Genomic DNA, 27,468 nt, shown 5'->3' with positions numbered 1-27,468 from the left:
GCAATGTTTTTTGTTTGTTATGCCATTCAACCCTGATCTATGAGTTATAAATCTAATTCAACATAGCAAAGAATCAATTTAAATTGTACATTTAGGCATTTTGTTAGTAGCAGCCAATTTGTTTCCTTAATCCAATCTACAAAAAAAGCCAACGATAACACAGTTTACAGGCATGAAATGGTACTTTTGTACCAACAATGTGATTAGTAAAAGATATATTGGTCAAAAAAACTGGGATATTGTGGCGTGGTGTGCAGTATATCCTCAAAATCTCCAATGGGCAGGAAACTGGACAGGTGAGGGTCAAAAGAAGAAGTGGCAGATCTATAAAATTATCTACAGCACAAATGAAAAAAAATCAGCAAAGACCTGAGAGATGCAGCTGGCCTTTCAGTCAATCTATTACTGTTCAATGAAGTAGAAGAAAATGGTGTCAGTGTAAGGGTGGCTGTCAAGAAGCCATTCTTAAGGAAGGGAAACGGGGGAGAAAAGGCTGTTTGAGGATATCAGGAGAGGGGTACAACAGTGAGTGTCTACAGCCATCTGTTGCACATGGTTGATACTCTGTCATGGTTTCTGATTGTATTTGAGCCATAGGTGTTCGAGATCTTGTCAGCACTGACTGAAACATGAACACAGAAAGGTCCATCCATCCATCCAGTCGCTTCCGCTTATCCTTTTCAGGGTCGCAGGGGGCGCTGGAGCCTATCCCAGCTGTCATAGGGCGAGAGGCGGGGTACACCCTGGACAGGTCGCCAGTCTGTCGCAGGGCTAACACACAAGGACAGACAACCATTCACATTCACACCTAGTGACAATTTGGATTATCCAATTAACCTATCCCCACAAGCTGCATGTCTTTGAACGGTGGGAGGAAGCCGGAGTACCCGGAGGGAACCCACGCAAACACGGGGAGAACATGCAAACTCCACACAGAAAGACCCCGGCCTGATGGTGGAATTGAACTCAGGACCTTCTTGCTGTGCGGCAACAGTGCTAACCACCGTGCCACCGTGCTGACTGACAGAAAGGTCATCATCATCATTTGATCCACAATGCAGTACCATCTGGAAAGCATCTGACTAGATTAGAATGACATGACAAACACACTAGAAATGCAGAAAAATCATGCTTGAATAAAAACACACACAATGGAAGACTATCAGTGATGGTGCATTATTGAACCAGTGTGGGATCATCTTAACAGAGAATGGAACAAAAGGCAGCAACATCCAAAGACAACCTTTGGATGTTTAAGCAGTCTTCTATTCCTGAAGACTACAAGAGGTCAGGCTATGTTGAAGAATAAAGGTGGCCGTACCAAATATTAACTTTCAAGCTTATTAGAACTGTACAAACTCTGCTTTTGCCTATGACTCTATATTTCCATGTAAGTTTGCACACATCTCATCGAACCTATTCCTATTTTTCCCAGTAAAATATAAAGAACTGAAGGATGGCTCAAGACTTTTGCACAGTGTTGCAGATACACAAGTTTCCTTTTGTGTCGATATAATTTACATTTCTTATTTCCTACACATTTATTAAAAATATACTTAAAGCTATCAAGACAATAGTTATTAAAAGTAGTACATAATCTAAACCTGGTAAACTGAAAATGCAAAATAAGAAACGTGCATTGTAATAATAAGTCTAACCTCAATCTACAGATACAACCTGATTTTTTAGCAAAAGTATTTAATAAAACAGCAAACTGACAGAGCCAGCAGGAAAAAAGATGTTTTGGCAGGATTCAGACCAGCAGTTCATACAGTTTTAAGGCACAGCGGTGTGAACACTTCATTTCTAATCTTAATATAGTTTTAATTAAACATATAAATTACCAAAACTGATAGAAAAACACTGTTTCCATGTACCTATTTGACACATTTAATCTAAAGGTGGCATCCTCAAAAAAGGAGCTGATAACGGTGATTAGGAGAAACGATCAGACAAGTCAAATATTACCATCTACTGTATGATAAGATGGTTAATAAAGCATAACATGGCTACAAACAGTATACATATTGTTCATATCCTGCCACAGTAGTCAGTGATAAGAGTCACAGTTACATGATAAATATATTATATCTTTAATCAGCAGCACAAAGCAGAACTTTATGCACTGGAGATCAGTAAAGTCCAAGTAAAATCCATGTTTCAGTGATGTGGTGACATGATCAGGAACATCACATGTATGTGATGTAGTTTTCCGGTACGAGGCCTGTTCTGCCGTTGTATGTTGCCTGAAGCCATCCTGGTTCCACAGACGGGCACACTGCAGACACAAACAACTCAGTTAAACTCAGCAAGTCGAGACAAAGACCCTCGTAAACCACTCACATTTCATATGATGACTTACACAGACACCCATAACCTTGCTCTCTACAACCTACAACTCAAGCTGAAGAACTGCTGTTATGTTACTCAGATCCAGTGACCCTCATGTTAAATTTTTGTCCAGATCATGACGTTTCTAATGAACTTTTCAACAATGAACAATGAGTAATGCTTTTTAATACTCACAAAACAGCAAAGATATGTAATTAACGTTCAATGAGCTACAATTCTGTAATGTAGGTCAATTGTCTGATCTAGTTTTATGAATGAACAAAACACAGCTTAAAACACCCCTGAACACCTGATACTGAGATGCAGTCTGTGTAGAGATAAGCAAGAACAAACAAACAAGTCCAACAGAAGCTACAGGTAGAAGATGTGATGTTAGCTCACAGGAACAGGAGCGGAGCCTTTAAGAGGCAAGTTTAGTAATAAGTCAGTGTTCCTAGCTGCTATGCAGAGCTTTGTAGCTGTACATGTTAAAGTTGCCTGCTGCCATTTGATGGCAGTATAAAGAAGCTTGAGGCTAATGTTGTTCAGGCTTTTTTAAATAACGTGCAAGTCTTTCAACCACTCTTCTTTTACCTGTCAAACTTAACTGCTTAGCATTCGACCTAAACACAGCCCCATCAACCTGTTGGTTGGATTCCCATAATCCTTCTCTATGTGTAGGTGGAGAGACACATAAATTAACCTTAAACTAGGCCTTACCCAGTCTCGCCTAACTGATTTGTTGCATGAAATGACATCACAGTGTATGCACACTCGAGAAAACACAAAAACATCTCGATACCAGCTGGCCCGTGGAGCAGATGCCAGATGTTATCCAGGTACCGATATCATTGTTATACTAGTAGTAAACAGAGCCAGTGCTCTCTCAGGGGATTTAATCTTACCATTTGAGAACAGCGCCCCCTGTGGAAAACTGAGTTCATGGCTGTGTTCTGCTTCACAGGAGTAAAGAGCTTTAGCGTCCCTAAGAAAACAAAAAGAATTTAAAGACAAAGTCAGTAAAGGGGAGTTTTTGTGTGCAAAGATGTGGCAGCTTAAAAAGTAGAGAAACCTCAAAGTTAATATACCTTCCATTGGAACACACGTCTAATGCTGAGGAGAATATCGAACTTTCGCGCTGCGGCAATCTCGCTGATAATCTGTCACACACAAACACAAAACTATCATCTGCGGTACGTAACTTGAAAAACATTTCCTGAGATCATTTCCATCTTTAATTGAGGGTCAATAACTGACCAGGTCTGGGTTGAGAGCACCATCTAATAACAAGCAGCTAAACTGTTATTTTAATAATTTTAATAAATGATTCAGGCTGGTCCTCAGCCCAGACAAGAAAAAAAATACTCTAAGAAACTTTAATTTAAAGCCAACAAGCACAATCCACAGCAATAATCCTTAAGCAAGCAGCTGTTTCTTCAGTCAGCCATGCGGTCTGATTTTCTCCTGAGATTTTGGTTCAAAGGTAAAACTGTGCGGTTAGACCACCTTGATATAAAATCATTTTACAGGCACTCACAGTGATCCAGGTCTCTGATAACCATTGCTGGACACAGAGTGTTTCGAGGTCAGATCGGAGCCACAGCGGATGCGTGAACTTTTACGCATGTGCGTAGCCTCCTGTGGGTCCAGCGACATGAGACTCTGTACCGATCCGTGACAGCTTTTGTAATCTGCGACAAGCCACACAAGAAATCAGAAGCAAACAAGGGACACGTATTTATAGTTTATGTTTAAACTACAGTTTCGACTTTGCATTTCTGCAAAAGGTTCAGCTGACAAGAGCAGGTGAACAGACTTACGCACCCTCAGAGATGTGTAGGGAGGTGAGAGAGGAAGACGTGGAAAGCCGGTAAGGAAACAGTGAAGAGGAGGAGGACGATGAGGAGGAGGCAGTTCTGTAAGCAGTTCTAAGCTGCCGAGGAGAGGTAGAATCGGACACTTTGGTGTCTGTGACAGTGGCACTGGGTGCATTTCTTCCTTCCACCGAATGGGTGCTTTTCAGAGAGGAGACAGACGCCACCCTCTGAACTGGTCCAGCCTCCCTAAGCGAGGAGGCGCGCTCTACTGACGAGTTCTGGGCGGAGGAGGTGGACGTGGAGGCTCTGGAGGGAGATCCTGACTCTTTCCCTGAAGCCAAGGACTCAACTGAGTTCCTTTTGATAGACTTCTCCACAGCAGAAAGTAAAGAAGATGTGGAGGAGGAGACAGAGGACGTCTGCTGAGTTGGAGTGAGCTGAGTGGATGTCCAGGATGCAGAAGGCAGGAGGTGGGGGGAGGAGGCACTGTCTGTCGGGGGTTTCTGACCTTTCCCGTTTTGTGGCAGTGAGCAAGAGGAAGCTGCAGGAGGAGAGGATTGTTTTGACGAGGGTGAGCTGGGCTCAGCAGCAGGAGAGGACGGAGGCGAGGTTTGAGACAATCCGTTCTTTTCAGAGGAGTGTGAGGACAGAGACTCCTGGCTTCCCATCGGAGTCGTGCTGGAGCTGCTACTAAATGTATCACCTACAGGGAGAAATGGAAACAAACCCTTCAAATAAGACTTTCCCAATGTTAATGCATTAGCCTGTTATCTCACTATCTCACTGACCTATTCTAGTAATGCAGCTATGACTCTTTGAAAAAAAATTCTTGGTTCATGCTTTAATACCAGATTTACCAGTAAGAACGCTCAAAATGTTTCCGACATCAGCCACAAATTAATAATGTGTGTATTTATGTTATTCATATAGCACTTTTTAAATGAGATATTAAGTGGTTTACAATTTAAAGTGAGGGGAAACTGATGATCATCCACTCATCAATTACAAAAATGAAAAAAAAATACAGCTCTAGGAAAATGAGCTGAAGCCTGCTCATTAAAGTATGAGCTGTGTTTTCCTACTGAATCACAGACACGCTATTGGTAAGATTTCAAAGCAAAGTGTGACAGATGTTACAAAATCATTGAACTTAGTTTGAAATAACTCAGTGGCCCCAAAGTAACCCATATGGAAAAGAAATAGTAAAAACTTATAAAAGACTTGCATAAGATGTGGCCTACTTCATATAGTGAATCATATAAGGCTTATATGATTTACTCATGAAAGTGGCCACTTTCTCATTACTTTGATATATTGTTTTAGTAAGTATCCAAAACATACAAGTTTCATTTATATAATTTTTAAGGGATCTTATATCTGTTTTCACTCTTGTATGCTTTTCATACAAGTTTCACACAAGACAGATACAAACTTTATAAGATTTATATATATCTTTTCCACATGGGAAATGTTGCTTTGTCTCTTTCTCTGTCTTTTAAGAATACACTTCCTGTCTTCACTTCCTTGGCTTCTTTTAAGTTTCTTTAGGGGTAAAAAAATTCTTTTACTGAGATGCTCTATTTAAACAGAAGTGCCAATACTGGAAAACACCATTTTAAATAAAGACTCCAATAGCAATAGGAATGCACAAGATTATATCACTGTGCTGTATGTGTGTTGTCCAGCTCACTAAATAATGTGTTAAAAAATTCCTCTATGACGCTTTGTCACTGTTGCCAGTCTGTCTCTCTGATCCTGTGTCTGAGGGCAGAGTGCAGCTCTCGCTCACAGCTGTGTGGATGTCAGAGAGGATTAAATATTAAAAAGTGTGGTTACAGTTTACTAGAGCCGATGCTGACAACACCACGAGCAGCCAAATACAGCAAGAAAATGTACCTTGTGACTCTGTTCACACCTTAAGATGATTACCAGAATTCATCTACAGTTTTGACCATTTTCATTTCTATTATCTAATAATACTCTTATAATAATCTTAATCTTAACTCCCCCACCCCTGAAAAAGAGCAATAGATTGCACTGTACATTTTAAGAAATAAACTGCAAATATGACACAAACTAAAACTCATACATGCAATTAATATTTACTGTTCGTTTTTATTTCATCAGAAGTTTAAATAAACACTCCTTTTTTGTTTAAAAAAAGCACAATTTTTTGGCAATTATTTCATTGTTTGGACTTTAAAGGTTAAATTTAATTCTGTGGAGATATTTTTGCCTTAATGAGATGCAGTTTTTAGGAGAACGGGTGTCAACTCACAGATATGGTCTTTTAAAAACAAAATAATTTGCAAAGACTGCAAACAGCTGGTTGGATCCTTAACAATGAGATGCATTCTTCTATCATCTTCTTATTCTGAAGATTAACTAGGAGCTATAGCTTTCAGATACAGTAAATGAAGCGGTACAAAGCAGCAGAAAATGGAAATGTAGTTGCTCTCAATTGTATTTGAGCAAAATGTTTGACTACATGTGTTTAGATACTGAGACTCACTGTCATTGTCTGCCAGGCAGAGAGCAGGCGGGTAAAGGCGGGCTCGTCTCTTTCCAGATGACAGACAGATGGCCTTGCTTCTGCGGGGAGTTGACCGAGAGGATGGAGCCTGAGGCAACGGCACTGACAGGTCTGGGGCCTCACCAAAGATCTAAGCGCAGAGTATACACTTACATTAAGTGTGTGTGTTTGTGTGTGTGTGTGCATTAAAGCGTTGGTGTACGTCTCTGTAAACGCACCTTGTCATGGTTTTCAATAATAATCTCCACCACAATGTTCTGAAACTTAATGTTCATCATAGCAGCCACTGTCTCCTCCTGGGACCTCATCAAAGTGGGACCGAAAATCATTCCCAGGTTGGACACAGTCATCATATTTTCGTCACTGTGAGAGGACACCCTGCACACACACAGACACACAAACAGTGGGCTTTTTTATTTATGGCAAACAAACAGAAAAAGTACCAAACAAAGCAGTATGAAATCAAAATGCGCATACTTGAGGAGATGGTTGGTTAAGAGGTCCAACATTGTTCTGTTTTTTTCTGGTAACTTGTGTACAAGAGCATGAATGGCTCTCACTCTGTGGTTCAGCTCATCATACCCTTTAAACAAGCACAGGGTACACAGAGAGGGATGTGATTTGCTTCTGTTTACATCACATACAATACGTGAAGTGAAAGTTTCAATCTAAATACTTCTAAAATATTGTCTGTCAGGCTGTACTCTGTAATTTAAAGAGGCGGTAAGATTTTACTTGCAGCCCTGATGAAGTCTTTATGCAGCCTGTAAGTCAGCAGTGGTTCTGCCAGGCACCTGCACACACAGAATGATAGAAATGAGAAATGCATAATTCATGAGGTGCATTACTAATAAAAAGGATTTTTTTGCTACCTGAAGTAATCCTTGAGGCCACTAGTTATGGTCTTGGTGTCCCAGGCATCTGCCTCCAGCTGCATGTCAGAGGCAGCTGTAGAAGCTGTGAATAACAGACTTTTAAATATACCTGATAATCTTTGTAGTGGAATAAATCTTCCCTAACACAGAATAACAAGGCGTATCTCACCAAACACACTCGTCATCAACCGCTGAACCTTAGAATTCACTCCTCCTGTCCTGTAAAGTCCAAGAGTTGTAATGCCTGCAGGTTTTAACATATATGTCACAATAAGCTCTCCAAAGAATTCAATTTTTCCCATATGAACATTTTAAGGATGAGGAATACCTCTCGCTTCAACCAGCTCGATACACTTCTTAACAAATTTGAAGCCTGCCTCATTTAGAAATGCTGTAAATCACAAACACAAGATCAAGTAAATCTCTGAGGCACTGCGACACACATCCTGTAAGATGGTAATAAACAGAATTGAATACAAAGCTTTTCAGCACTTACTCTCTTCTTTTTTACTGAGCAATGACGGCAGAGTGTATATCTGAACAAAGAAGGATAAAAGGTTATTTAGTGCGAGAGCAAGAATATGGGTATAATAACATATCTGGGTGAGCTATCCCTGCATCCCCCCCCCCTCCCCAATTGGTAAGTTATTAATAGTGGATATTTTCATACAGGTTCCTTCCCATCCATTGCCTCCATCCACAGCCGTCTGTTGGCCTCTGAGAGCGCCTGCAGGGTGATCACACCGTGTCTGCAGTGAAAGGGAGGTTATTTTAGCTAAGATAAAATCTCTGTTTATTCAGTTCACAAATAATCTCTTGGTTTTCTTTTCATCTCACCTCTCCACCACCTCGATGTCGAAGCAGAAGCGTTTGTCTATTGAATCGGTCTTCCTTCGGACACACGAGCGCAGCCTAAACATCTCTGGTGTATTGTGCACCACGCCGTTCTGTTAACAGGGAAAGGTGCTTCATTATGTGCTATTATAGCCTAATAATGCATCTGACAAAGTTTGAGCTTTTGGTATAATTAATAAATATTACTTCTCAATCCTTTTAGGACCATATTTCTGCTTTTGCAAGTCCTACTTTTCAGTCTTTGCCAAAATACTACAAATAAGTAGCTTCCACAGCTTCATGTTTTCGTAAATGTTTTCGTAACAAATTATTTTAATTTTATTACATAGATTTCAAATTATTGAGTTCCCTTCTCTTTTTTTATTTGGTTTTAATTATTTGGCTCCATTAATTTTTTAACATTCCTTTTTTGGCAGACTTACTGTATTTATTCATCTTATTTAAGCTATTTTAGTACGTACATGTTTATTTTTAATTTTTGTCTGTTGTAACAAAGGCATTTCCTAACTTTTGGGATAAATAAAGTATATCTTATCTTGGCGTGTGCAGGAGGAAGGATGTTTTCAAAGCAGTGCTGGTGGACATTCAAGTAAAGAGCTGTGATGCCTAAACCTTATATGACAGAGCTGAGCTGTCAGAAATCACAGAAAACTCCGAAGTACTTTCAGAATTTGAAAGTGAGCCCAGTGCAGAAGCGTCTGATGACCATTTTTGGTAGTAAATGGGCTAAAACGTGTAAAAACACGGTGTGGGTTTCCTCACCTGTCTGCTGGCTGGTCTGATCTCTGTGTTGCTCATGGTGAACATCTTGGAGCTCCTTTCATAAGTACAGTAGTATCTGGTCCACACACTTCCCAGTGGACCTACATAATAGATAGAACACACATTTTCATGGAGCTGAACTTGAATGTTTTCAGTTTGAATGTGAGTCTGGGATCTTCTAAGAATAAGGGAGAGGAGAAAGTATGAGTGTTGTGTGTCTCACGTTTCTCCTGTATATACAGATATCCCTCCATGGTAAAGCAGCTGGGCGCTTTGAAGTCCTCTTCTGCAGATCTGATCCTCTTCATCAATCTCTCAACCTCGGCACGTGTACTTTCAAAGTTATTGCGAGCCTTAACAACAAACACATGCATAATTTGTCCAGGAAACCACAACAGAACGAGGTTTGCTTGATGGTCATGAAATATACAAATCTTTAAACAATGTAGTCAGGAAATGGTTTCTTCATCTAGTCTACATGACTACAAGAGTTTCTTTGTTAATCTGAGCTCATTTTCTCTTATATATTATTCAAAGCAGTGGACTGATTTTTCATTTGCATTAAAAAAAAAAATCCAGGTTTAAACAATAAAAAAGACACACAGGGTTTCACCTGATAGAGAAGTAACAGTATAACAGTAAATATAATTTAAAAGACCTTACAAAGAAACTTAAAAGTCTAAAAAAGTTTATGGGGCCCAGTACTTTTTTGCAGTCTGGAAATAATTGATTAAAGAGAGCCTATTTAGATCACTTTCACTTTCATAATAGTAATATAGTGCCAGATGGATCTAAACTTTGTCTGTAAGATATTTTTAATTGATGCCTACGATGTAGGTAAATCAGACAAAAAAAACTATAAACAAGTAAGCATTAATGGTTCCAGATGTTATCCAAAACATATGGAGTCAACAATCACTTACATTTTGCAGATTAAACTGAAGCTGCTGCTTATAGGGTTCAAACTCAGAGGCCAACTCGTATCCCTCATGGTAAAATGTAAACAACCCCTGAAGGAAGGCTAAAAGCTGGAGAACAGAGGCACAGGAAAATGTTAGCTGGGGGCTTGGGAGCGAAGAGTATAATGAGAGGATTACAAAAGAATGATTGTCAGTCATCAGCTCAATCAATCCAAAATAACCTCAGCTGGAGAAAACCTCTCTATCTCTGTCTGTTGTTTGGTTTGCTGCCCTTGTTTACTTTACAACAAAGAGTTTCCCTTTCTCCCCACCAGAAAAATCTCAGTGCAGGAAGTGCTGTTACAGCAACAGGAAGTGGGCTTTACTGATATGTATCATTAAAACATGTTTATCACTGGACAAACACTCCGTGTAATGTGTACTTTTCAGAACATGGCTTTCTTTTTATTTTAAAGTTGAAATTTTATAACTTGATGTTTATGGCACAGAAGAGACTCTTCACTTAATATTTTCCTGCGATGTCGCACTGGTGACTAGGTTTTCCCTCTGGTGATCAGAGCAAAAAGTAAAGTGTGAACTGGCAACTCGACACAGGAAGCAAATACCTGATAATGATTTCATCGTGTTTCGTGTTACGAAAAGTGAAATTTGTATGGCACTTGTGTTATGTGAACTCACCGGCTCTACAAATTCAAACTTCTTTCTCTCCTGCACTTCTTGGATCTTGAAGACATACTGGAGAGATGCGTCATAAAAAATCTGCCTGTCTTTACTCATCTGTGAGTCAGCCTGCAACAGATACAGCAGAAACACCCATACAGTGTTTAGTGTATTTAATGTTCACTCTTTATTTATATGTAACAACTTATGTAGGGGTTTACCTCATGCAGCTGGGACTCCTTCTTCTTGGAAGACAGACTGAGGTGTTTCTCCAGGACAGAGTAGTACCGTTCTGTTTCTTTGTCAAATTGCTTCTTTTCCTCCTGAAAAGAGTGAGAGATCCACAGACTTAAATAAATAAATAATTAAATTTAAATCTGCCAATAAAATGCATTCAGTTTATATTTTAGGTAACACAAATGTGTCACACATGGACTTTTACATCTCTGTTAGTAGGGCCGAAAGTCTTAACATAACACATAACAGATGTGCTGTGGACAGTGACAAAACAAGCATAAGTTACAGTATTTTATTCTTTTTATTTTATTTTATTGTTTTACTTAAACCATGAACTACTATTTTAATTGTATTAGTTTTAATTGTAATTGTCTAATTGTATAAAGTTAACAAGAAGATCATCTTGGTCATTTTGAGGTTTAGACTGTTTGCTGGATATCCAGATTGGCGTCAGAAGGATGCTGGAGCCTATCCCCGCTGACACTGCATGAAAAGCAAGCACATGCACTGCACAAGTACTGCACAAATACACTGCTTTTGACTGAATTCAGAAATGCCATAAAGCTAATACAGAGCATACAAAATGGAAATAAAAATAATGCAAAATTAGTTTTTTGCAAGTAATTAAAATATTGTTTTTTAAAAAATGTAATTTCAAATGTAATTTGGGACTTTTTGCTGTAAAATGTAAATAAAGAATGTCTGTTCAGTTCCTCAATTTAAAATTGTTAAGACTTAAGTGGGTTTTTATACTTTCCACATCTGCAAATCTTCTTGGGTGTCTGTGAATTTCAATTACAATGCACCAACTACGTATGCGCCTAGGCACTGCACTTTAAAAAAGTATAACTGGAATGATTACTCAGTCGTTGGGTCTCCAGTGGTCCGTGTATAATCGAGGCTTTAGAATATCTCATCATCTACATCTCTCCATGCTACCCTGTCGCACCTGGAGCACCAGGGGAGCTACACACGCCTCCTCTTTATTGACTTTAGCTCTGCCTTTAACACCATCCTTCCTCACAGATTGGTGAGCAAGCTGTTAACCCTAGGAGTCCCATATTCCACCTGTCTATGGATTAAGGACTTTCTGACAAACCGTACACAAAGGGTGGGCCCCCACATCTCCTTTTTTAACAATCATTCCTTTGTAATTATATTTAAACTTTTTCTCTTGACACCACCACTCTTCTCTGGGCTAACACTTATTTGAAATGGACTGAGGCAAAGCAGAAAACTGTTCTGTGGTCAGACTAAAGCGGAGACACACCTTTATCTGGTTTGTTATCAGTGCTCAGTTCAAAAGTTTGAATCTCTGGGGGTGCGTCAGTGCCTGTGAAATTAACAGCTTACACATCTTGAAAGGGGCCGTCAATGCTGAAGGTTTTACAGGTTTTACAGCAACTTGTGTTCCCATCCAGATGGTCTTTTCAGGGAAGGCCTTGGATATTTCAGCAAGACAATGCCAACTACTCAACCAGTATGGCTTCACAGTAGAAAAGTCTTGCAGTCCAGACCTTTCAACAGCTGAAAACATTTGGACATCATGAAATAAAAAATATAGGGCTGTTGAGCAGCTTTAACTGGTGATATCTGCAAATCACTGCGTTCCATTTTTTGCTTACATTTCTCACATCGTCCTAACTTCTTATGTAATTTGTTTTATTTGATAGATAAAAGTTAGGCAGTCACTAAAGTTTTGAGGTTTATCCTGCTGGAACTGTGAGTTTCAGTAGCACATTTTTTGGAGACACACTAAAAATAGTTAAGATAACATCTCTTTTACAAAAACAGCTGTAGCTCTCAATGCCACACGTGTATCTCTATTCTCTGAGAAGTGACTACTACCACTTCTCACGCAAACACCTGCAACATTTCAGGCTGAGGAGTTACTTCCAGTAATACAAAGAAATGAGCTTTGATTTCATTTTCAGAATTAGTAATCGACCACGTGATGCTGCTATCTACATCCTTATTTTTTACTGAGAAAGAAAAGAGGGAAACAAAAAATAGATAAACTGGATTATACAACTTGAGACAGCTGCTGAAACCAGACACCAAACTCATTTTGTGTTTACACTGTCTGTCTGAGTTCAACCATCCCTCTGTCTGTGACGTGCCCCTTTTCTTGCCCTCCCAGCGTCCGTTCCCATGACCTTGTTGCTGACACTGGACTGTGATCCATCATTTATCTCGACAAATTGGATTCTCTGATCGCTGACTAACAACCCGAGCGGGACCAGAAAGAAGCAGAGCGATCTGTCTGATCACCACCCAGAGTGCTGCATACCAAATGAAAGCAACATCCATGTTCATAATCTACTCAGCAGTGACCCTTCAACTATAAGAAGAGGAGGTATACCTTTACAGCTCCAATCTGTTCCTTCCGAAACTTCTCAAGCGGTGAGATCAAAACATCATCAGCATTTTGGATCTAAGAGAGGAAAAAAGAAACAGCAGTCAGCTCAGTGTGTCATAACAGTAAATATCGAGACAAGCAACATAAATAAAGCAACAGCTCCCATGAGTACTTTAGCGTCTCACTCAAAATAGCTTTTGTCAACTGGTCAGCAGAAACTTGGCTTTTATTATTCTGAGAGTTTTACCTTAAAAACAGGCAAATTTAATTCAAAATATTTCAAATCAATATGCTAACAAGACAATCTATCGATAACTTCACCAAATTGTTGTATAAAAGGAAGTTTCTGGTTTAGATTTACTCTATTTATCTGGTGTTGTCAATTGTAAACTATTTAAATGGAAATTATTCAGAACAGAGGTAGCAAGGTATGTATATTTGAGCAAAGCAAATGATCTGAAGAATCAAACACCTTTTAATGCCTACACTTTACTTGCTGCTGACATAACAAAAAAAACAAAGCTTAAGCTTCATCACCTTGAAGAGCTGTCCAAACATCACAGTAACACCCAGCACAAACATTTAGTTATGATTTCGTCATGCTTGACACATACAGTACTCTGCCAAAGTCTCAAGCCATCTCATATTCCTTTGTATTGTGCTTCCACAAAGCCAGACTTTCTGAAGGTCTTTTAAAGCTTTTCTTTTGACATCGGCTCCTTTTTCACACATTTTCTATCCAGTCTTTGTATCTGACCATTTGCAAAATGACAATTATCCCTAACACACTGCATACCTGGATAGAAAAGACACAATGAAACACTATTAGTCATGGATTGGCCACCCCAGAATAATGTTGAACCTGGACTTCAACATCAACAACAACAGTGTGAGATTAGAATGGAACAAAAGGCAGCCAACATCCAAAGGATAAAAAGAAAAAATCTGATTGTCCTTCGAGAGGCCTGTAGAATTGTTCCTGAAGACTACTTGAAGAAAGAAAGTTTGCCAAAGAGAGTTCAGGCCTTGTTGAAGAATAAAGGTGCTCTGTGGTGATATCCAATTTTGACTTTAAAGTTTGTCAGAAATGCCCTTTTTTGGCTTTATAAAATGTATTCCTATTGTCCTAGAAAAAGATAAAGACATGAGGGGTGGCTCAAGACTTTTGCACATGACTCTATTTAAAAACACTAGACATAAAACTGTTTTTTTGCCAGTAGTCATTGAAATACTGCAAACCAAAGAGCTCTGACGCAAAGTATTTCACATAAAATTGGCCAACACTGGCCTGTTTCATCAGAAAAATTACAGTAAAACTGCAATAACATTTCTGCTGGTTGAGTTGCTGCAGTATGTATGAGAAACTTGTGATTGAGAGGCTGTGGTACAGAGGGGTTATCAGAACTGAGGACTCTGGTGTTTACATTAGGTCTGCCCTCTTTAGTCAGGAGTCTATATATTGCAAATGTCGGTCAAATTTTGCTTTGTTCTGTCTCAGTTGATTTAAGCATCAGACTATAAATATACCCCCGCTCCCACATCATGACTCCACTTTCACTTCGACTTTCGTGCTGCCCTAGTACCCCAAAAGAGATCTGGTTTCTTTTTCTGTTCTTTTTTTCATTGCATTACATTCAGCTGGATGAAAGTGAAATCTAAGAGACTGAAGTCCATTGTCAGGTCACAATAATGGTCTTTTCAGGTTGGACGGGTAGGTATTTCAGAGGAACTCATTTGCTGGAATTTCCCTTAAATGTATTAATGATAATAATGATGTTGTTAGAAGGGTTGGAGTAGTGCCACATTAAGTGGAAAAGCATACAGTCGAAATGCGTGCACACACATACACACTCACAAAGGGAAATGAGCAGTCAAACACACACACACAGGACCCTTATATGGACTTTCCCAGGCACTGCGGCTGTGCTCACGCTCACAGGGGAATTGGCAGAATAGGTTCCACATGGTGCCTCTGTAACCAGACCGTGCTCACAACCACAAAGACACACACATGAGGTTGCATACTATGCACATACATTGCACATGCGCACAGGTTTGCCTTCACACAGACTGTGCCAGACTCGAGTCACCCTGAAACAAAGACCTCTGACTGATGGAGGGTCTCTGAGTCAAAGACATTTCCCAAATTGCCATGGTGCACAAAGTGCTGTCGGTAAAACGTAGTCACTGAAAAAAAAGGTGTGAATCAGACTTGTGGGAACTGGACTGAAGTAGGAGCTCGAGGAAGTGACAGTGGCTAAGAATGAGTTCAGCTTTTAAACAGAAATCCTGTACATAGTAACTAATGACTTAAATCTTAATAATAATGTAGTAATGGTGAATAAACATGTTTTTTTTTGTCCACCTGTGCTGGTGAAAAAGTTGTAAACACATACACAATCACATATTGGGTTGATCATTAGCATTCATTTGAAATTGCTTTCTAGCCTCCTGGTGATCCTATTTTTTAATATTTACTCCCTTGTTGGTCAGTGTATAGTAGTTACTAAGGTAATGTACAGTGAGATGGTTTCAGCTCAGGCCAAAATGACACTGTGAGAGAACTGAGAGTGAACTAAAACAGGCTAGTTTCAGGTCTCTCGTGATAAAGTTCTGCAGACCTAAAGAAAGCCTCAGATTCAAGTGGTATTTTTTCCCTTTCACACTGCTACAGTATTTTCAAATTCTTACTATAAAAAATAATTACAGGTGTTTAAAGATGGGATGCACTTGCTGCTTTCTGCTGCTCAACAGGAGACATAGAGTGCGAACACGTTTCTGATGGGTTTAGACTTTGGTGATAGCAGTTTGGTTAAATGTTTTAAGAGATAAGCATAGTCAGTCAGAGAAAGATGACAGGTATAAATATCTACAAGAACAAACATCCTACAGTTAGTTATTAATGTATTAAACTCCTACCAAGTCTGTATTTTTATACACCTACACTCAAAAACAAAAACACACATTTTCTTACCAGACGTTTTCTCTCCTCTTCCATGGTGCTTAAGAGCTGAGAGAACTCCTTTAAAGACTGGGCTGCAAAATAAATAACACATCCCGCTGCTGTAAAAAGCGTTGCATATCTTAAATATTTTGCAATCTCATGTAAAAAGAGGCATTTCTGTCTCACCTATATTGACCTCATCATCAGTCTCTGCATCTCCAATGCATTCAAACTGAAACTCCTGCAGAGACTGTGAGAATCGCTGTACAGCAAGAGAAAGACCTGAGGAAGACAGGTAGAAGTTCATTACGTTAACTAAAGCATGGTTAACAGCTGGATTACGGGTAACATCTTTAACTTAGTCTGTTTAGCTTTTTGCACAAGTTGCCATCAGCGGCCACCTGAAATGCTCCCTTTGTTGTACAGGTTGCAGGGAAAAATCACTTATTCCATCCTGTAATAAACCATTAATATATTTTCCTACAAGACTCTTCAAGTGTGATGTAAATGAAGAGCCACACCCTGCAACAATCTCCTGTGTGTTTACGTGTCCAAACAACACTCCAATAATAGAGTTTAATACCACAGTTTATTCTCTAAGGCACACAAAACACTTGGCTGCATTCTGTCATTAACACACCCTGAGATTGGTGTGCAGGGCGGCCGCTGAGAAAACATCTCAATCATACCACTCGATTGCAAACTGGTAATAAAACCATTAAACTGTCATTTATATTTCTATCAGTGTACATGACATTACTGCAAAGGACATCAGCAGTAGGAACTTTGTTCAGGTTGAATGTATGAAAACAACAAAACAACAGCTTCATCCTGCACTCCATTTGGTGTCCAGGACTGTTCATGTCCTAGACTGCATTCATGCAGAAAAATGTGCTTATTCTGATGACAGTGTTGTTTGGTGCAAATTAACAATTAACTTTCTTTTGACTGGTTTTCAGGTTATTTCACATCTGTGTGGTCACAGAGCAGTCTTGTGTCTTTAAGGTGACCCTCTCGTGTTTCCTCAATCTTACAATTCAACACTGTTAGGCACAGATTTTTTCCAAAGTTTGGCTTTTTACTTAAAAGCTGCAACAAAAGACATCATTTCATCAATGTTCTCCTGAAGTTAACATAACACAAACAATGGAGACTTTTGTGAAGTATAAACACAATAAAATATACAACTACAATAAAGACTCGAAAACCCTTAATAACTGTGTGAAACTAGTGGTAGGTGATTTTCAAGAGGTTTTTTTTTCAGCTCAAAATGAGATGTGCCAGTTCATGGATGATCTAAAACCTAGATTATTATCAGAGAAATCATCATCTGAACAGTTAACAACAGTTTTAAAGGCTGCTGGGATTTTTTCTTAAGAGAGAGAGAATGCATGAGAGTAAGACAACTAATGCAAAAAAGTACACATATTTACTTAGCAAGAGATTTGGCAAACATTCAAATAAAATATATCTCTCTTTCACTGCTCTACTCTTAGCATTGGTAATATGTCCCACATTGTCCCACACAAGCATACTTCTTGTCCTATATTTACTGTTTTTGAAGTCTGGTCATGCTTTCTGTATACAGAGGTTAAAACTCCAGCAACACTTGTGGTATTATTGCTTCACCCTGGTGAAGGCTGCAAGCTGAAATGTGGTGATCAAATAATAAAGTTGAAGCTTCAACTTCTTTAGACTTCATGTTCTTCTTCATCCAGTTCGGAAGTAGGTAAGGTTTTCTGACAAACCTCTACCTTGTTTTGACCTTGTGTGTATACAGCAGGTAGCGGCAGGTGATGACCTCAGCCAACAGGTGAGCCAAAAACCCCACCCCCCACCTTAATCAAACACTACAAACAACAAGGAGGCTGTTTGAAAGATGTCATCAGGACAAGAATATGGCACACAGTCAGTTACCCAGCCACGTGCCTTTATACTATCAAATGAAGGTGTCAAAATTAATAAACACACAGTCATTAACGCGATCTTTGGGGGCTGACCTATACTATGTAGGGTTATTTGATGGTGAATGCCATGAGACTGAGCAACCTTCTTTAAGACTTGCTTTGCATAGCATTTGCATGTTCCAGTTATTTCCAACCATTTGATAAATACAAGGTATTCTGGGGCTGGCGTTTAAAAAAAATGTATTTAGGAAAAACCCCAAATGTAATAATAATAAGATTCATATCTGCAAAAATGTGAATATTTCCAGTTTTCCTCTGTTTTAAACAAATTGAGAGTTTAGTGCCTTTAGGTTTAGTACTAATACCCAAGCAAAACAAGCTAAACAAACATTCTTCTGCCACTTTTAAAAAAATACCCACTGTTTATAGAAAAAAAAATCAAAAACATCACTGATATAGTTAATGTGGACATGGTCTTTTTATATATTTTCAGTAATCTAGCCGAAACCAGGTAACACCCAATAGTAGCTTGGTGGGTGGAGGTTAGGCGGTGGTCCTGCTGTTTTGGGCCCTCAAGGCAGTTGTCAGCTGTTTGCTGCTCTCTGCTAGTTAAAACCTGCATGTAACAGCAGACTACAATATTGTAAAAGTGACCTACATAAACAAATTAAGGTGAACAAATATTATTAACGGAAAAAGATAAACAGACTCGTGCAATAGCTGCTGTGTATATGACAGACCTACACTGTGCATAACACTGTAACTAGCTTCCAAACTGCTCATACTACACACACAAATGAAAAAAGAGACACTCAAGTTTGAAGTCCCTGCAGTGGTTCTGTTTGGATTGATACAAAGAGGATTTCCCTTTGGATCAGGTTGCAGAAATCACTGCAAACTGTAAAGCAAATTCGCCCCCAAGAATCAGCTATTAATCAGCGCGTACTTACTTTTAAGGGCAGATATGAGCATGTTTCCATCTTTGATGAGGTCTTTTATGAACCTGTTGGTTCGCTCCAACTCTATTTCATGGCACTGCAGCCGCTCTCTGAAATCCGGGCTGTCCAGGAAAGAATCACTGAACTCCAGCGTCGGCAGACCCATCGCTAGATTAATACACGCCGCTAATTACGAGAGAACAACAGCACGACGCCTTCTCTGCTCCCTCGGCGAGACACCAAACGGTGTTTCAGTGCGCTCCGAGCAAATTTCTCAGAAGTTTCCCCCAGCTCCCCTTTTTCATGCCTTTCTTACTTTTCTTCCCAGCAGAACTTCCGGACACAAGAACACAACAGAGTCTCTGATAGAGAAGGTTTGGCTAAGCTATACAACGAGCTCCATGCAGCTTCTCTCCAGCCTTCTTATTGTCGCTACTTTCATATAAGGCGTCGCGCTGACTTCTTATTTACTTATTAGGTGAAGCAAAGCGGACGTACGGCCGTGCAGAGTAACTAGCAGGGATTAATGGTTGGTCGCACCAAAGAAAGAAGTCGGCAAAGACTGGCTAACTTTGTCTACGGACGGATCCTAGTCTTGTTACTATGGGAACGGGAGACTCCTGCTGGCGCGTGCTGAAATTGGTGGAAAACTTGGCAAAGAATACCTATGGGCCGATAACACCGTGGACCACAGGTTTTTCACAATATGAACACCAGCAGCAACAACAACAAGAATTTTAATAATGGAACATACTCGAGCAAATTAAGTTTCACATTTAAGTAGCTAATTTTTTAATAAATTATTTTCCTATGAATAAATACTTAAATAACACAATAGCTCAAATTAAAGTCCTGAAAATATGTTTCATTTCAGCGCTACTTGTCAGTATATTCCGGATGAAGTGAAAGCGTTGCAAGGAACTGAGTATGTCAGCTGATGTGTTAAAGGATTAAAAAGTACCCTGCCGTTTTTTCCCTTTTTTCTCTTTTTTTAAAACCCCGTTTTCCTCACAGACAACTAGAGACGATGAGATGTATTGTACATCGATCAGCCACCTCATTAACTACATAACTGCAGGGTAACTAACACTGATTGCCTGTTACAATGCAGTGTTCTTCTGGGATACTTTGGGTGCTGGCACTGGGTGGTGTTTTGACACTTACCAACCCACCTGGACATTGTTGCAGACCAGTCATGCATCCCATCGCAATTACACTCCCCAGTAACAGCAGCCTCTACAAGAGGATGAAAACCAGACCACAAAAACTGCTCAACCAAGGTATTAAGCGACCTTCCCCAACAAAACAAGCCCACTGAGAATCCAGAGCACACGTGATCTATGGAGCTCCCAGGCAGCCAACACGACCTAGAAACCAATCCACTGCTAACATCCCAATGATAGACTCCAGGAGAACACGTCCTGTTTTAGTACCCCCAATGCATGACAACTAATGTGACCAGATCCAAATAAACGTAGGACCAAATAAATGTAGGACAAAGTGCAGTGACTATAAGGGAGAATGACATGGACATGTTACTCATACTGAGCAATGGGTTAGAAATGTGCTATATCTGACTCAAACACACACAGAATGTGTAGGTTAAAGCTTGAGAATCAACCACTCCATATCGCCATATCACCCCAATAGACCACTTCAGTCTCAGAGCGCTGGCTTACTCATGGTTCCTTGGGTATTTGAAAGTATGGGAGGCAGAGCCTTTAGCTTTCAGGCCTCTCTTCTATGGAACCAGCTCCCAGTTTGGATTTGGGAGATTTTGTTACCCTGCAATAGGTTTACGGTTCTGGGGGCTTTCCATGATACACAGAGTGTTTCTTCTTCACTCATCTTTTTTCACTCTCCTTGTATTTGTACACCAGTCTCCATCATTACATATTAATACTCTCTGTCTATCTCCCACAGCCTGTCTTTGTCCTGTCTCCCTCCAGTCATTCACACACACACACAGGGTCAGTTCAAGTGGCTGCCCCTCCCTGAACTTGGTTGTGCTGGAGGTTTCTTCCTCTTAAAGGAGAGTTTTTCCTTCCCACTGTCGCCAAGTGCTAATTGTTGGGGTTTTCTATGTGTTATTGTAGGGTTTTTACTTTACAGTATAAAGCACCTTGAGGTGGTTGTTCTTGTGATCTGATGGCATATAAATAAAATTGAATTGAATTGACTATGAAGCACAAATATGCTGTATTTATTTAAGTTTCTCTCTCTTTTTTTAGTATACACACTTTTGTAGTCCCCTTTTATCTGGAGATAACTGTTGAAAGTGTTATCTGTTTCACATGCTATTCTGTCTGGGTTTCAGATTCAGAGGTTCGGTAGACCTTGTGCGGAGACATACTCAGTATGTGGGTCAGGATAACAACGGATAAAAATTGGGGGAAATTCGATAAAAAGGATAAAAAAAATAACACTCACATACTGAAAATGTGCAACACAGTGGTAAAAGTCTCAGACAAATAGGGTTTAAAATGACGTCTTCCGCCAACACCACAGATTATAGTTGGCTACAGTAAGTGATTTGCAAGCTTGTGAGGAATTTACCATAAAAAAGAACACCTTAAAATGGATTGCATCACTTAAGAGTTTTTCCATAAATATAAGATTACCTGCTGAAAAGTGCAGGCTCAAACAAGCGCTCTAATGTGAAAAAAGTAATGCTGGATTCTTGCCAAAGACGCAGGGAACATTGCTGAGTACTAGCCAAATGCTCCAGGGTAACTACTGAATGGGAAACTTGTCATTTTCTCTTCCCCCCCTTCTTTTTTCCATTCCTTTCTTGGCTTGGTGTGTCACTTAACACTACTGTGGTCAAATTTATTTTGCCATCATCTCACTTGGTACTGTGCAGCCACCCTTGCAAGACATTTAAACACATTAACTTTGGAAACAAGGCTCAGCTCAGCACTTCTAGCTTCCGGGTGCTGATATTTTCTGATCTGTCTGTCTGTCTGTCAGCAAGATTACGCAAAAACTACCAAGTCAAGCTTGGTGAACAGGTGAAGCCAATCCAGATCACTTTTGTTTTAAATTCAAAAACAGATCGTTGGCTTTAGTGGAGGATTTTAAAAAAGGTCATCCAGCCTTTATTTTAATAATATTACTAATAAAAATTCTCATTTTGGAGCATATTCCCTTTTAAACCTGTCTGACTGAACTCACAGACCAAAGTTTCAGCATTCTGGTACTTCATCTGCTTTATTGTCCCAGCTGGTTACTGCTCTATCTGCCAGCCACCGGTGAACAACAGAACACCATGACTACTGCAGTAAACAAGCTTTAAGAAGCTCTTTGTATAAGCGGGCACACATACACTCACAGTGCAGAGAAATATAGACAGTAGAGGGTAACACTGCAGAAAGCTTATGTGTTTTCTAAAAGGAAGGTAAGCATTACAGTCACAATGCTCTCCATTTTAAATTTGATGGTTACTATTCTTGGATTTGGTAGTTTTTTAAATTAAATTCGGATAGTTTTTTTTGTCTTACTTTTTAATGCATCTTTTCTAAAACTTTTTTAGGAGCATACACCAAAGATTTAGAACATTGGGTGATGCCAGTGATCCAGAAACCAGCAGCCAAAATGTTCTTTGAAAATGCCAACCTGCAGCAACAAGGTCGCCACCATGAATTCTTTCTGCGCAGTAGACCCTACAGGGGCGAACCACCAACAGTGGCAGGTAAAGTCCCGCTGCTCCTTCATACCAGCAACAGATAAAGTTACTCATGCTCTCAGATCCTCCAGTGTCAGCTTTAATCATCTAAATTAGTGTGTTTTTGTCAGATTTGGGGTTTCAGAAATGCTCAGTGGCAAAGGAAAAAAAAGAGAAAGTTGGATCACTGAAAAGAGTAAAACAGGAATAGACACAATGTCCTGGTCAAGAAATAACAAAAGCATTCAAAATTACCGTCATTATATTTGATCTCTCTTTAATCTCGGTGCACATCACTAAATAAACAGACAGAAATAAAACTTCGTTTTGCTGTTACAAAAATCAGGTCTGTGTGAATGATTGATTGTCACTGCCATTACACTTATTTTATAGAATTTGTTTGCAAAGTAAACAAGCTGTGAAAAAGAAACCTAACTGGAAAGATTTCAGCAACTGTGAAACAGCGTTGGGCTACATGTTCTGTGGTATCTGGAATCACTCTAAAGTAGTGTGTTAAAAAAGGGGAACAAGCGTCAACAGCCTACGTTTCACCCTCTTTAGGATTCCTCCTCTACCCGGACACACCTGCTAAGATGGAGACCACATCACGAGAGGCTTTCTGCTTCAGGCCCATCCCAGACCAAGATCCAGGCAAAGGTCAACAGACTTAGCTCACCCTAGAGAGTAAACTCATCATGTCTGTATAAAGATAAGACTCATTTATGATGGCACAGTGCACGCAAGGCTGTGGCTTTCTGTTCAGTGCTTGGAAATGGTTTGGGCAGTGTGCTACGAGTGAGAAGGCAGAGATGGTAGAGATTATAAAAGTGATTTTGTGATAAAAGTTTAGATTTAAAAAAACCTACACTACCATTAAACTGAAAAACAGTAATAAAGTAATTAATACTTCAAATAGAACAGAAGAAAGACCATAAGAGGTTAAATGTGAAAATGCTGTTATAGATACAGAACGCCTGAAGGAGTGATATTGTTTTCTCTGCTGTGCAGTGAAATTCCTACCACTCTTACTCACAGACACAGGATTGGATTGCCCTCAGCAGTAATTATTTCTGTATGTGTTCCCGTGTCCTTCACACAGCTCTGCACTATCCAAAGCAAATGATTTATATTGATAAGAACAGTAAGAATTTCAGGGAATAATATCTCAACAAAAACATCTTTTCTTGAGTAGCTGAGGTCTGTGTTCACCTGAAGCTGTTAGATAGTCAGTGCATGCGCAGTATAAAAAGAATATCACTATAGAGATTTGGAATTATTTATCAAGAAGAAAAAGTTGAATTTCACTAAATACATTGATATTGTTAAATATTGCCAGTAAACTAAGAAGAATGGCAAAGTTTGACAGGTCAAAATTTTAAAAAATCGAAGATTTATGACATTTTAAGAACCATTTCATCTCATCGATGTATAAAGTATCATTCTCTCAAGATTAAAATGAAAAAGCAAATAGTGTAATATATGTAGTATGATTAAGAAAGTAAGAAAGTTTATTTATGGAAAGTGTGATTACTGTTGATGAAATTCTGCCTTTAGCAAAGTTCTGATTACCCTTCAGCAGGCCGTAACACACAACAGGAATCTCACCATTCTCCTCCCGCATCCTCAAGAAAAACAGGAAGAGGAAACAGACGCGAGGACAGAGAAGTGAGAGGGAATGAGCAAGAAGGCAACCGTGATCACACGTCAGCAGCAGCAAAAAACGAACAGGAAACAGCCCAGATGCAGTCTCAGTATCAGAAAGACTTCCCTCCCCCATCCTCCTGCCACAGGAGGCGGACACCTGCTTTCCCGCAGCCTGACAACATTGGCATCAACCCTGCGTTCAGGTGAGAGCAGGTTTATCATCATCACAGTGTCCTTCATGTAGGGAGCAGCTCCTCTGTGTCTGCGTGCTCTGATTATTCTGATTCACAGGATCAACTTCAGCACGGTCCAAAGAGAGACTTACCCAGGCTGGCCTATCGTGAACGCCGGGTACGGTGGAAGGCAAAGACCAGCCAAGCATGACTTCTAAGCGGTAGTGGAAATCATCTTGCATGTTTGCATACATGCATAATTAATATTAAATGTCAAAGTCATATTTAACAAATGCTTGAAATTTGTCTTGTCCCAGCATGTATTCCCAATAATCATACAGTAATAAACACAAACCAGTGGAAAAAAGCCTCAGTTTTCAGTGTGTTTGACGTATTTGTGTTTGCACTAACTTCATTGTCTCTTCTTATAAATAACACTATAATTGACAGCTTACTACTCAGAACATACTTGGAAATAAAAGTCAGTTCTACTTCTTGTTTTTTCTGGTACATTAGTCTTACAGAGAATTACCTTTTAATGAAATAAGAGATTCATTTCCGGTCCTCTTTCATATTGATGACTTCAGAAATACTTGTGCACAGTTTAAGAATCCACCCAGTGACCCATAACCGAAAGCTGACTGACCTCACTGGGCAGGACCGAGGATCAGACGGCTGAGTAAGAGTAAGAGCTGAGTAAGCGTTTGAGTCAAATTCCTGAGTTGCATGTATATGCCTAAAGGAGTAAATGTGTTTCTTGCACAACACATCATTATCAACTCTGAAAACAGGGGTCACATGAGGCTACACTGGAAAACTACCCAACTTGGGAAATCTTAAACGTGTTGCAACACTTTGACATACATTAACACCTTAGATTTCAAAACAATGATGAATTTTATTGCTTATGATATAATCTGATTTACAATTTTAAAAAAAAAATGGGGCTGACAATGTGCTCTTAAACTTATGCTTTTTTAAAAAAAAAAACCTGCAATGCAGGTCAAACTCATTTTACATTGTGAGTCACATATAGCCTTTGACCTTGAGTGGGCCGGACCAGTGAAACTTCCCTTTCTGTCAGTGAAAAGAAGTTTAACTACACATTTAATCTCTGGAATATCTTAATATCAGAAAAAGAAATGCAGTTTTGTTTGTCTCAGTTTATCTACATGATAAACTACATGCTGTAATAAATGGGAAAAAAGTCTGTTAGGGCTTAAGTTGTAAGAAATAAAATTTGAATTGTATACGTGGGGTAATAATATTTATGATAACTGTATAAAAATACAGTTTCGATTTCCCAAAGCAATCCAATTGGACTCTTAAGCAGTGATTCTGGCTCCTGGTGCTCATGTTTGACATCCGGGCTGTAAGCCTCATTTGGCTGGACACCATCCCTATTGTAATTTTTTTTTTTTAAAGTTTCGCTGGAATAAAGAGTTGTTTTAAAACAACAACAACAACCCTACTTTGTCATTCCTGCAGGGTTGCAGGAATGACAAAGTAAGACTTCCCTGAGAAGAACTGAATATGACAGCCACAGGCAGAGTCCTGATTACCATACAGTACAATCTGAAGAATATCAGCATACAAAAAAAGTAACCTTTAACACAAACAGTTATCCCAGTCACACACTCATTCACTGTCCTCCTTCGAAAGCGGTCAGCTGTACTTTGAACAATCCGTCAGTCTTGCAGTACCGCGGAAGTGCAGCCACATGCTTCATCTCCTGTCCCGGTGCCTGCTCCTGTCTCCGTGCCTGCGGTCATCCCACTCTCGGCCTCTGTCCCGGTCATCTCTCCTTCCTCTGTTGCCCCACTCTGCTGTTCTATGTCGGTCCCGGTCCTCCCTGTTTCTCCCGCCTGGTCTGTCCCACTCCCTCCCTCCACCAACACCGCCACCTCCTCCTCGTTCCTGCACCGGGTCTACCCCGAGATTGATGGGTTTACGGAAAGGCCTGTCCCTGCCGCCGAACCGCAGCTGTCCGGATTCCTTTTTCCCTCCAAGCCCGCCGCCGAGCCGCCGCGGGACCCATCCTTTAAGAGTCCTCTCTTGCTCAAAATCCACGAACACTTCATGCTGGTCCACCACCAGCTTGTTGGCGTCCCGGCGGGCTCGGACCACAGACCGCTCCTCTTTGTACTCAATGAAGGCATATCCTTTGGAGAAACCCGTGACGATGTCCCGGACCAGCCGGAGCCGCTGGATGTCTCCGTACTTAGAGAACACTTTGTGCAGTTTATCTTCGGTTGTCTGTGGGTTCAAGCGGGAGACAAAAAGCGTGAGCAGTGGGTCTCCAACGACGCCTTTGTTGGGCTTGTACCGGGCACCCATGGCCCTCCAGACCGCTCGATCATGGGGCTCCACGTCCGTGCCGTCGATGCTACCAGCTTTCAGTGGGTCGTACACCTTCGCTATCGGACTCCAGTCAGCCATTTTTAACTAGAACGATGGCACAGGAGACTGGCGGGTTTTACAAACAGTTTTCAGGGCTAATATTTCTCTGCATTAGTCGCTAATTACCCGTGAAACCATACCAGTACCACTCTTCCAAGTGCATCAACAAAAACATTCCGTAATGAAACGTGCTCCAGTGTGTCACATTTTAAAGTCCCCCACTCCCCCGACTAAGGATACTAGAGTTCCGCGGTGCTAAGATACTTGGACCAACTTAAAAAAATACTGCACAAAAATAGATAACGCAGATTAATTATAGCATTAGTCGACAAATTTGCAAATATGAAGTAAGGCTTATTATTGCTAATATTATTAATAAATAATACTTTTTATAAAAATAAAAAGTTTATAAATAAAACTTTTTATTCGTTGCACAATACTGTGTCACT

At 39.9% G+C, this 27,468-nt stretch overlaps 3 protein-coding genes across 7 annotated transcripts; 1 reads left to right on the top strand and 2 right to left on the bottom strand.

Annotated features, from left to right (window-relative positions):
- Window positions 1–1,160: 1,160 nt before the first annotated feature.
- Window positions 1,161–19,335, bottom strand: arhgap42a (Rho GTPase activating protein 42a). The gene is made up of 24 exons (XM_003446744.4): window positions 19,151–19,335; window positions 16,480–16,575; window positions 16,324–16,385; window positions 13,353–13,424; window positions 10,975–11,076; window positions 10,772–10,882; window positions 10,097–10,201; window positions 9,397–9,526; window positions 9,174–9,274; window positions 8,394–8,503; window positions 8,227–8,305; window positions 8,053–8,092; window positions 7,885–7,947; window positions 7,726–7,800; window positions 7,554–7,638; window positions 7,417–7,475; window positions 7,159–7,264; window positions 6,900–7,059; window positions 6,661–6,811; window positions 4,156–4,851; window positions 3,869–4,022; window positions 3,420–3,491; window positions 3,237–3,316; window positions 1,161–2,278 (listed from the first exon to the last, which is right to left on the bottom strand). The coding sequence occupies exons 1-24, from the start codon at window positions 19,302–19,304 to the stop codon at window positions 2,190–2,192; spliced, it is 2,952 nt and encodes a 983-aa protein (XP_003446792.1). The 5' UTR covers window positions 19,305–19,335; the 3' UTR covers window positions 1,161–2,189.
- A 386-nt stretch (window positions 19,336–19,721) lies between these two features.
- si:dkeyp-69c1.9 (uncharacterized) lies at window positions 19,722–25,974 on the top strand. Of its 5 annotated transcripts, none has more exons than XM_005472192.4 (5): window positions 19,722–19,832; window positions 22,671–22,829; window positions 23,364–23,459; window positions 24,439–24,649; window positions 24,738–25,974. In XM_005472192.4, the coding sequence occupies exons 1-5, from the start codon at window positions 19,742–19,744 to the stop codon at window positions 24,835–24,837; spliced, it is 657 nt and encodes a 218-aa protein (XP_005472249.1). In that variant the 5' UTR covers window positions 19,722–19,741; the 3' UTR covers window positions 24,838–25,974. The 5 variants fall into 5 exon arrangements, with proteins under 5 accessions (XP_005472249.1, XP_013127809.1, XP_013127808.1 ...); XM_013272355.3 differs by having other exon boundaries at window positions 24,382–24,649; XM_013272354.3 differs by having other exon boundaries at window positions 24,379–24,649.
- Window positions 25,498–27,362, bottom strand: snrnp35 (small nuclear ribonucleoprotein 35 (U11/U12)). The gene has a single exon (XM_005472191.4). The coding sequence runs from the start codon at window positions 27,056–27,058 to the stop codon at window positions 26,345–26,347; it is 714 nt and encodes a 237-aa protein (XP_005472248.1). The 5' UTR covers window positions 27,059–27,362; the 3' UTR covers window positions 25,498–26,344.
- Between the last annotated feature and the right edge of the window lie 106 nt (window positions 27,363–27,468).

This window comes from Oreochromis niloticus, linkage group LG10, assembly GCF_001858045.2.
Source record: "Oreochromis niloticus isolate F11D_XX linkage group LG10, O_niloticus_UMD_NMBU, whole genome shotgun sequence".
NCBI classification, from domain to species: domain Eukaryota; kingdom Metazoa; phylum Chordata; class Actinopteri; order Cichliformes; family Cichlidae; genus Oreochromis; species Oreochromis niloticus.
This window is presented reverse-complemented; position numbering and strand designations above follow the sequence as displayed.